General features: G+C 48.7%; 1 protein-coding gene across 1 annotated transcript; it reads right to left on the bottom strand.

Moving 5' to 3' along the window:
- Positions 1–428: 428 nt before the first annotated feature.
- LOC109755552 (uncharacterized) lies at positions 429–6,447 on the bottom strand. The gene is made up of 4 exons (XM_020314448.4): positions 5,931–6,447; positions 2,454–3,154; positions 1,217–2,371; positions 429–1,115 (listed from the first exon to the last, which is right to left on the bottom strand). Exons 2-4 carry the CDS (start codon positions 3,143–3,145, stop codon positions 575–577), a joined length of 2,388 nt encoding a protein of 795 aa, XP_020170037.3. The 5' UTR covers positions 3,146–3,154; positions 5,931–6,447; the 3' UTR covers positions 429–574.
- Positions 6,448–11,024: the final 4,577 nt, after the last annotated feature.

An 11,024-nucleotide genomic window follows, 5' to 3' on the forward strand; every position in this document is an offset into this window, starting at 1 on the left:
CGCATACGATATACTAAAACCAAGTTAGCTAAGCAACAAACCAACCACACCCTACAACAATTGTACTGCGATATCACACCCTGTTAATATTTGCAGTACAGCTTTACCAAATCCTTAGCCATACGTACACACAATTTTTTTGTACAAAAGACTTGGGTTTCCACTTGAAGTGAGTGGGCAGAGCAGGAGCATACTTGGCTATACCTGGCTCGATCTGGACATGGAGTACCACAACGGCAAGCTGAATGTAGTCTGGATCTGGAGACAGACAAAGATGAAGAAGGGAGAAGTGGAGAGAACATAGAGCCTCACCTGTAACTTGTGCCATAGATCTCGTCATGGAGAGCAGGGGCGGAGCCAGGATTTGGATATGGGGGGGGGTGGGGGGGGGGGGGGGGGGGGCAAGCCAAACCAAGCAAAGAAAAAAATATCCGGTACAAAAATAATCATATAGAACAAGGTTTTGCTGAAGTGTCATAAAAATATCATTACATTTCTATTAATTTAAAGTGGCATCTACGATTGCCAATAAGATCAAAAATATTAATAATTTCATCAGAAGATATCTTAGCTGCTAATTTTTTTCTATGTAAATTATCATGCAATGGCGAAGCAAATCATCTCCCATTTTACTTCGAAGACGTGTCTTGACAATTTTCATAGCCGAAAAAGCCCGCTCTGCAGTTGCCGTTGAGACTGGGAGAGTGATAACTAGTTGCAGCAACCTGTCAACCATTGGGTATGAAGAAGCTTTTCCGGTTTTAACTAGCCCTTTTGTTAAACAAGCAATAGATGGCAAGGTCATCAGTTCTGGATGGTTGCACACATCTAGCTGAAAATGAGGTAGCTGACTTTCCAACTGAGCTAATTCTTGACTTGAAAAATCAGCGGGATATAATTTTTCTGCAAGAGTGCTTATCTTTGGGATATCAAAAGATTCATGCCTTGGATCCAATGATGAACAGAGAGTAAGGAGCTCAGTTGCTTGTGTACTGAATCGATCATTTAGTTCACTCAGTTGTTGATCAATTGCAACACTGAAAACATCGACTTTGTAGTGGTGGAGCGTTGTTGTGTTGTCATGCTTATTTCGAGATTTGGTAACATCAACATACCTGTTAATTTCATTACAAAGTCAGCTAAATTCTCAAGATAAAAAACAACCAAGATATAACTTAATATAAGTTAAGTAATTTTAGAAAGTAGAAAAACATACTTGCGGTCCAAATCTGGGATATCAATCTCGTGCTTCACACAAAAAGATTTGACCTCCTCTAAAAGAGAGTCCCAACCATGTTCCCTTAGCTCACCAAGTAGGACCTTTGTGTTAGAAACAGAATCCATGGCATTTAAAATATCCAAAGATTTGTATTGGAGTTTCTTACACAACACATCAGTGATCTTCATAATCTTTTCCATCAGATGTAGAATGAACACGAAATCAAATGATATGACAATTTTAAGGGATCCAACGGCATCTCCACGAGAATATTTTGAGACTGAACGGTCACTTGCTATACCTCTTAAGACAGCAACTGTAGCAGCAAACATCTTCTTTAAGCTCTGTATGGACTTATAGTGTGAACTCCATCTTGTGTCTCCTGGTCTCTGTAAGGTTCCTATTTGGTTTTGCCCTCTGCCTGTATCAAGCTCTCCCAACTCAATTTCACGAGCAATTTCCTCCGCTTGGTTCGCTAGTAGCTCATCGCTCCGCTTTGTAGAAGCACTAACAACATTTATTACAAAATTTGCATTCTGGAAGAAGTTATGTACCTCATGTACCTCTCGTGATGCAGCAACAAGCGCCAATTGTAATTGACGAGCCATACAATGAATATAGTAGGCATACGGACACTCACGGAGAATAAGAGCCTTCAATCCATTCCACTCCCCTCTCATATTACTTGCACCATCATATGCTTGGCCCCTGATGTCTTGTACATTCAAGTTATTATCTGACAGTACAGTACAGATTGCATTTTTCAAAGTTAAGGCAGCAGTGTCATTAACATGAACTAGATCAAGGAAACGCTCAATTATTTCTGCTTCTTTGTTGGCAAACCGAAGAACAACTGCCATTTGTTCTTTTTTTGATTCATCCCGAGCTTCATCAACCATTATACAAAACTTGGCATTACCTATTTCTTCTCTAATTGCTTTTTGCACTTCTAGAGCAAGTATGCCAACAATCTCTTTCTGAACTTCTCCGGATGTATACTTTGCATTACCTGGAGCATTTTCCAGAACAACTCCTGCGACATCCTTATTGTACGAAGCGAGAATCTTAACCATTTCAAGAAAATTTCCATGGTTCTTAGACCCCGCAGATTCATCATGACCTCTAAAAGAACAAGCTTGGAATATCAGCCACCTAATGGGACAAAGCGACTAGATGTTAGATACCAAAACACTAAGTCATGTCAAATTTTAGTTGATGTAAAAAACTTGCTTACCTCATGGCATCGATGGTAGTCTTAAGCCTCAATCTCGCATTACTTTCTACTTTCTCATTTCGCTTTTCCATCGCCTTGTCGATATGAGCCACACTGGTCTTGAGATCTTCGTAGCACCGAACGGAATAGTTGTGAGCAGAGTCCGGGCCCCCAACATGAGTTAAAAAAGCACATGCTTTTCCATCGTTAACCTTTTTCCAGTTTCTAAAACCCTTGACCGAGAATGTATCAGACCCACATCTCGCAACAGGTTTTTTGGAGAAGAGAAAGCACGGCAAACAATATGCGCTATCAGTGTGTGTTGAATACTCAAGCCACCAGAAATTTGTGTACCAATCTTTCTGAAATCGACGACGGTGTTTAGACTTTTCATCAAATGGGTATTCTTCCAACTCTGGTCGATATGCTCCCTTAGATATATAAAAATGCCGAGCATCATCTTGCTTGTCCGGTGGGAGCTCCCAAATTTGACAACGTTTACCGGGGTCTCTCTGATAAGGTGTGGTTATAACTTCTGTTTGTTCTGCAACATTTACCACGTCCGGCATTTCCTGATCAGAAGCGTTAACTGGACTTGGATTTGTATATTGCACATCCGCCTCATTAACAATTTCAGTAGGTTGAGAACTTGAAGCAAGGGGCTTAAAAAAAGCATTAATCTTAATGGTGTTTGGCCCTGCTTTTCTCTTCATAGCTGCTGCCTGCAGATTGGAATGGAGTCATGGAGAATTAACATACTGTATAAGTTCGACATAATCTTAGGTAGGAACTAATACAAGATAACGGATTGCATCACAATTCACAAAAATAAGAACTGGCCGGCACACACAGTTGAAGATGTGAACAGATGGGAACAGGGAACTACAAATTACACAAATTATCATGATAGTTGTGAGGGCGGTCAGAAACTCAGAATCAATGACCATAGAGTCACAAATTACACAACAAAATTACCAAAGCAAAAACAATCTGGAGCATCAATTCGACACGGATACAAGATGAGAATCGACTTGCTAGTTCGTGGATTGAAGCGGGACTGCAGTCTGCACGAAGAATTGACAAGTGCAGCAGCCATTTACCTGAATCCCTGATCCCTGATCGAGAATCAAGACCAGGACAGAGCCACCGAGCCTCAGCTAGGAGATGAGGAGACAGGAGAGAGATGGGCGCAGGCAAACAGGGGCGAGGGCGTCGAAAACTGGAACGGCGGCGTCGCTAATTATGGATGTACAGTTACGATGAAAGCTAGCCAGCTAGGGGACTAGAGCGGTAGAGCACTAGGGCCAATGCCCATCGGCCTCTATTAGTGGGCTTTTTTCAACGGGCCTTTTTTTCTTGCTACCAATATTGACGCTGAGATAATTAGGGGGGCCAAATACATGCGTGCCTGCCTATGTATCGTCAATTGTATACTACGTACTTCATGACCGCTCGATCGTTGGGGGGGGGGGGGGGGGGGGGGGGCCAGGCCCCTGCTCGCCCCCCCTGCCTCCGCCACTGATGGAGAGGCCAGTTCTGCATGACCGGCGGCGGGGCGAGAGCGTGTGAACTCCAATGCAACAACGGGGACAAATGGAATCTTTTTTCATGAACAAGCAACAAGGGAACACTGAAATCTTAGGAAAAGAAGGAACCGATGACTCCTGTCAACGGGAACACTGTTATAGGATATCATGTTCCACCGGGAGCAGCAGCATCTGTTCAATAGAAATCCTGCTTCTCCAATCACAACGCAATAGCAAAAAGTGTTTGAAATAGTGGCAACCTTAAGTGCACAAATATTTGAAATCTTTTCCCTATCCCTCCCGCGCCGCCACCCGCAAGGCGGCCGGGGAGGGCGCCCCGATCTCCGCTCGGCCCCCTCTCCCTCCCTACTCCCCCTCGCCGCCGCTGGAGGGCGCGGCCGGGCGAAGCCCGGTCTGCGCAGGCGGCGGCGGGGCTTCCTTCGTCCCCTCGCGCGGGTGGTCAGGCGCGGGCCAGATCCGCCGGGCCTGGGCGCCGGACTGGTTGGCGGGTGCGGCGGCACGGCGTGCTGCGGAGTGGTCGGCGACGAGCTCCTGGCGGCGGTGCGGCGGGCGTCATGATGGTGGTTCTCGCCTCTTGGCGCGCGGGGCTGACTCCGGGGCGGCGGCGCGGGCATGGACTCATCATCTGTTCCTGTGGGCGCGGCCTCAGCCTCCCCTGCTCGGCCGGCGGGTCTCGGTGGGGGGGGGGGGCTTCTCCCTACTGAGATCTGGCTTGCGGGATCTTCCAGATCCCGGCAAGGATGGCGGCGACCCGTGCACAAGAGATGGAGGTCTTCGATCAGATCTGGGTGAAAACCTGCTATTGGCTATTGCCAAGGCCGGCGATGGCGACGCTGTCTGCGTCGTTCCCTTCCTGAAGGCATCGTCGTGGAGAAGTTCAAGGCCACTCTCTGCTACCTCCGGGGGAAACCCTAGATCAGTAGATCGGATGACGGCGGCTCTCTGGTGTCGTTTCCCCCCTGGGGGCGTCATTCTTGGAGGTGCACACGGGCTCGAGGGACTAGAGGACGGCGACTTTGGTGGAGCGGTGCTTCATCTTTCACATTGATGGTGGCGGATCTCGGCGGCATGGTGCTGTGGAGACTCGGCGTCTGATGCGCGGAGATGGACTCGTGCAGGAGGAGGAAGCTGTCTGGCGTCATGGGGACGTCGATGGCAGAGTAGCCAGACAAGGTAGAAGCCTCAATATGATCTGAAGACGGACCTGTGGAAGATGGCGGCGACGACACACGAGTGCGTCTAACCGGATTGTACCCCAGACCCGGTATGTGGCTCGGCTGGGGCTTCCGAATGAGTTTCGGCTTCCGTCTTTTGATGTTAGGCTTAGGTGAGTGGTTTGGGTAGTAGCCCAGCTAGCACCCCCTCATCATATTGGATAGGAGTAGCGGCATATGTTGCCAAGATGATGGATTCAGACACATTGTTGTAATACTTTGTACGGTGCTCGAGAATAATCAATAAAGTGGCCGTATGCATCTCCCACATGCAGAGGCCGGGGGTCATCCTCCTTTTCTAAAAAAAAATAGCAAAAAGTGTTCAACTGGTTTTGCACCAAGATATGGCCCATCTTCAAGAGGCGTAACTACAAAGAGCATGGAATTCTCTAGTGAAACAGAAAGTAGTGGAGCATGAACACAACACAGGAAGATGTTACTTGTCTAGAAGCCATTTGAGATTACCAACACCAAACAATTCCAGTACCAAACTCCAAAATGAAATCAATCAAGCACCGCTAGCATGAACATCACCTGGACGCACAAATTTTGGTATGAGAGGACATCAGTACAATGTAATTGCTTCCTGCAGTAACGAATCATACATGAACTGAAAAGCAGTACACACGAAAAATAGAGAACCCTGCTCGAGCATTATTATGTTCAAAGATGTTGTGCTGCCGGAATAGAGATGGTGAGCGAAGAGTAACAGAGGAGGAAGCCATATATACACATACCGCTTGGCAGCAGAAAGGATGGGCGCATGAATCGCCATGAATGCGCGCTGAGAAACTGAGGTATGATTGCGATCAGTTTCCAGAAGATGAGGCGCCGGCCATAATCGCCCGCGATGCTGGATCCCGTCGCGCGCCTCCTTTCTCCACGTCCTCCCTTTCCACTTCGCAGTAGGACCAGTCGCCTCGGCTGGATCGGCCGGCGCGCGATTCACCCGCATCCCACGCTGCTGGATCCCGTTGCTCGCGTCGGCTCCCCTCGCGCGCCTCGGCTAGAGCACGTGGCGCGCGATGATCCCCCTGCGCGCCTGAACTCTCGCTCCTTGGCTCCCACCCATCGCCCGCATCGGCTGGCTCGGTGGCGATGAATCCCCTCCCGCACCTCCTCTCTCCGCGTCCTCCGTATTCCTCTAGAGTATGGACCGAGCAGCTACACACATTGGACCTCTCTCGGTTACATGGGCTATCGCAGGAGGCCCAATTAACCACAGATGTCCAAAAAAGCTACGGGAGTAGCTGCCCTTACGATGTGTGGCCCATTTGGCGCTAAGCACATCATCAAACGAACATCAAATGGTCAGGAATGTCCACCAGACGACATCAAACGGCCAGAAACGTCTAATTCGTGAGAGGGCAGGAATTAGGTGCAGTTTTACTGTTCTTAATTTGCACACTAGTCGCCCGCATATAGTTGCTTATCCGTTGGTTACAGACAATTAAATTGTGTTCTTCTTTTCATTTTGTTTGTTTTTATTTTTCTTTGATATATTGAAGATTTCTTTATCATTTAAAAATTCAAAATAATTTTTGAATAAAATGATAAATAAAGAACAAAAATAGCAAGATGACACGAAAAGAAGAAACAGAGCATTAGTAACGCTAGCGTAAAAAAAAGAGCTGCACTGTGCTGCGCAGTACACCCAACGGGACAATGTTCTAGCAATTCCAGTAAAAAGCACAAATAAAAAAATAAAAAAATAAACACAGGCACAACGAATAGACGATGTCAATACAGGCCAGCAACAGCCCACGTGTGAGCCAACACAGGCCGACGCAGGCCAACACATAACGAACAGGGAAACCGAACTCCAGGCAAGCGAACGGAGTTAAACAGAGTTAAACGTGCATCAGTTTATATATGACGTCAGTTGACTTAGACTTCGCAAAGTCTCAATGACTGAGATCTAGACAAATCCCCTAACAAAAATGTCATAAGCGTTTAATAGCTATCAGTAATGTTATTCAGGTTAAAACAAAAAAATTCATGCCGAGAGGCGTAGCACGCAGCATTAGAAATCGCGACCTACGGTAGAAGAAGGCGAATAGTGCTGACCACTTGGACGAGAACCAGTTTTGTTCCAATTATGTGTTAAACAGAATACATTTTTGTAGACTATCAAATATAGTACATTTTGCTGCGAATTTTTCTTGAACTTGAATTTCCTTTGAAAATTTCAGGCCGAAAAAATCCAAGAAATCTGAGATTTTCTGGAAACCAGTTTTCCTGGCTCCACCAAAAGAAAAGGCAGAAGAAGAAAAAAACCTTGATCGGCACACGTGATGTCCCTCCTCTAACAACTAACCTTATTACCCAGTAGCCAATAATACAGGAATAATGTTGGCATCATGCCGCTGGACCAACCCAAATATGACAACCCTGATCTAACGACAAAGAATGCCTACCTAGGTTATCTCTTACCGATTAGGCCAACTCCAGCGCACGACCTCAAACGGACGTCTGTTTTGCTTGGATTCTGTCTGTTTGAATAGGACAATGGGGTCGTGTTCAGGCCATTTATGAGATGCAGTGGTCGTGCGCCCAACGCGCAGACGCATCCAGGCTGCATCCTTTCGCTTCCTTTTTCAAACGCCAATTTTCGAATAAGCCACGCCCTAGTTCATGCCAGCGGCCCTAGTTCACGCCGGCAACACAGCCCGCCTACATGTCCTCGCCGGCAACAGAGCCAGCCTACAGAATGAATAGTTTTGTCGCCGGCAACACATCCAACGGCCGGCAACACAGCCAGCCCCCAAAATGAATAGATTTATCGCCGACACACAGCCAGCGGCCCAACGGCCGGCACCCATGCCAGCCTCCAAAAATAACGGCCACGGCCGAACAGACCACCTAGTTCAGGCCGTCGGCGTCGAACATCTCCTTCTGCCTGGCCTTGAACCAGCTCCTCGTCTTCTCGCTCATCTTGGTCAAGTCCACGCTCATGATCGCTCATCTTTGGCCTCGATGTCGAGTTGCCTCTGCCTGGCCGTGACATTTGCGGCCTCGATGTCGAGCTGCCTCTACCTGGCCGTGACATTGGCGGCCTCGATGTCGAGCTGCCTTTGCCGGGACGCCTCCTCCATGTCGATCTTCCTCTTCTTGGCCGCCTCCTCCATCTCAAGCTTCTTCCTTTCAAGCTCTAGGTATTGGTTCATTTGCTCGTCCTTGCTTTGTCGCTTTTTCTCGTCCCTCACATCCTTTTATGACATCATGCCGTGCAAAGTCTCATGCAAGGCCATGGATGACGCATCACGTATGTCGTCCACCTTGGAGTTGGTCTTGCCCCTCAGCATTTTCAATGCCTCACCATCTCCACCTCCCGCCAACGCGACCGTCTTCTTGCCTCTCTTCCTTTGAAGTCCACGGTATTGATCTTTAAACTTAGGGCAATTATTGATGATCGTCCAACAATGCATAAGAGTGAATGGTTTGTCACTGTGCCGATCCTTGAATGCTTCCAACGATTGAAATGCCTACACGACCAACAACAATTGAACATGCAAACATATAGAAGGCCGAAGTCTTGTGGCCGTAGCAACGAAAGGTAAGAGAGCATACCATGTCCCCAATGCCGAGAACACTCACGGGACGTGCTTCAATGCTCTCAAGTGCGGCACAATACTTGTTACATTCTTGTTGGATGAACAACCACCTCTTTTGAACCGAGGTGATGCCACGCTCGCTTGTAAATTGGTAGGGCGCAAACAACTTTCTTTCATGGAATGTTTTGTGAACTCTTGTCCAAAAAACAAGTCCCTTTTGTTGCGCACCCGTCCTCGGATCTTGACTAATCTCCATCCAACTTTGGCAAATCAACTTGTCCTCTTCTTGTGAGTATGATCCCGTATGAATGCTCTTCTTCCTCTTTTGTGCTTCCGCTCTTTGGGTGAGCTCGTCGATGAACAATGGCTCGCCCCCAATATCAATGCCTTCTTCTTCATCACCATCACCTTCGCAATAGATGTCATCATCTTCATGCCACGAGTCACCATGGTCGTAGTTAGCATGGTCGTGGGCCTCATTGTCTTCATCGGCAACGTACTGGGCGCGGCCATCCTGACTTTGGGTCTCGTCGGGATCGTAGGCACCGCCATGCCCACCCTCGTAGATGACATTCTCCATCAACTGGTTGTAGAAGGGGTCGTCGACCGTTGGCATTAGTGTTGGCATTTCGTCGAACAGGACGCGGGGCGACGGCATGGTGCCCGTAGACGGCAGTCGTGCTTGCTTTCTTTGCATCTCGACGGACGGTCGGCCACCGCTGCTGGACCCCGACGTGACGTTAAGGTCGATGACGGCCGAGGGGCGCGGGGTGGACGGCGCGATCACGCCAACGTCCGGCGACCCCGAAAAACGGGTCTGGCCTTCGTACCTTGTCGGAGGAAAACCGGGCGACAAAGGCGTGGTCCGCAACGTCGGCGAGGGGAAGTGCGGAGGCCTGGCGAACGACGAGCCTGTGCTCGCCGGGAAGACGGGCGCTGCAGAGAAACCCGCCGGACGGCAAATGCCAAGCATGAGGAGGGCGTGCGCTTTGTTGACGATGTCCTCCTTCTCGTCGACCTCGGCCTTGCGCCGCGTGGCCTCCAATGCATCGCGCTCGGCGGCAAACTTGGCCGCGGCGTTCTTGCCCTTGACGACCGCCCTCCGGTTCCTCCTCTTTGCCGAATCCGCGTCCAGCTTTGCGAGCTCCGCCAACGTGCATTCTGACCGCGGCTTCCTCGAACCCTTGGCCGCCTTCTTCTTCACCTTTCCGGGCGGGTCGATGGCCTGGTCGCCAGAATTCGGTGGGGGTCGGCCATGGACAGGGAGGGTGGTGCGCGGGACGTGGGAGGGTTTGGGGGGAAATTGCGCGAAATGGGGCGCCGAGGTGGTGTTTTGTGACACCGACGGGCGGGCCATGGGAGGACAAGAGCGCGCGTCCCGCCCGTCCGTGCGCTGTCCATTTCACCAAAAAAGCGGCCGAAACTTGGGCCAGGGATGGGTCGAAAGCGGACATAAAACGGACAAAAGTCCGTTTGCGCCCGCGAGCTGAGCCGTCTGGTTTGTCTGTTTTGCCCCAAACGGACGCACCCGGACAGGATGGGGTCGTGCGCTAGAGTTGGCCTTACTACTTGATCCAAACTGTGGAACTGACACATGCCTAAAAGACAAGAATGCAATGCATGTTGGCCAATGACATTGGGTGGCTAGGCGGTTGCCCAAGCTTGTCTATGAATGCATCTTGTGTCCCCTTGTGGGTTTTGGAAGATTAATGACAAAATGGTGAAGAGACTAACCCCAAAATTTTTTATGATAACATTGAAAATTTTGTGTTGCCTTTTGAAGAGTGTGTGCTCAATCAAACTCATCTAAAATTGTGAGTGAACACTTGGAAATTTCTTTCCAGTTCAGATTTGTAGCAGTCGGCTCAAGCAGATTCTTCAAAACACTTGAGTTCTAATTCTTCGCCAAGGAGTTAGGAAACCTGCCATGAGGTTGTCCTAGCTTCTCTAAAACCCAAGGAATTTGATTATTTGGATTCCAACCATTGTGACATCTTGCAACAATATGTTAGTGGGCGCACTCAATCCAACGGTCATATCGGCACCCAGTACCCCCCCCCCCTAAATAGCAGGCGGTTTCTCGAGAGAAATTTTGCCAAGTGTTATGCACATAGCATCCCTCCTCGCTCAAATTTAGAACCAATTCTAAGTGAGGAAAAGCACCGAAGTCAAAGAATCTAGAATCTAAGCAATCCTAGCTTGGACTTGTTTCTCTTGAGGACTGCGTATCCTCTAGATGGTTAGACATTCTTCAGAGCATCTTAAGAGTGGATCAAG

This window comes from Aegilops tauschii, chromosome 6 (genome assembly GCF_002575655.3).
Source record: "Aegilops tauschii subsp. strangulata cultivar AL8/78 chromosome 6, Aet v6.0, whole genome shotgun sequence".
Taxonomy (NCBI): Eukaryota; Viridiplantae; Streptophyta; class Magnoliopsida; order Poales; family Poaceae; genus Aegilops; species Aegilops tauschii.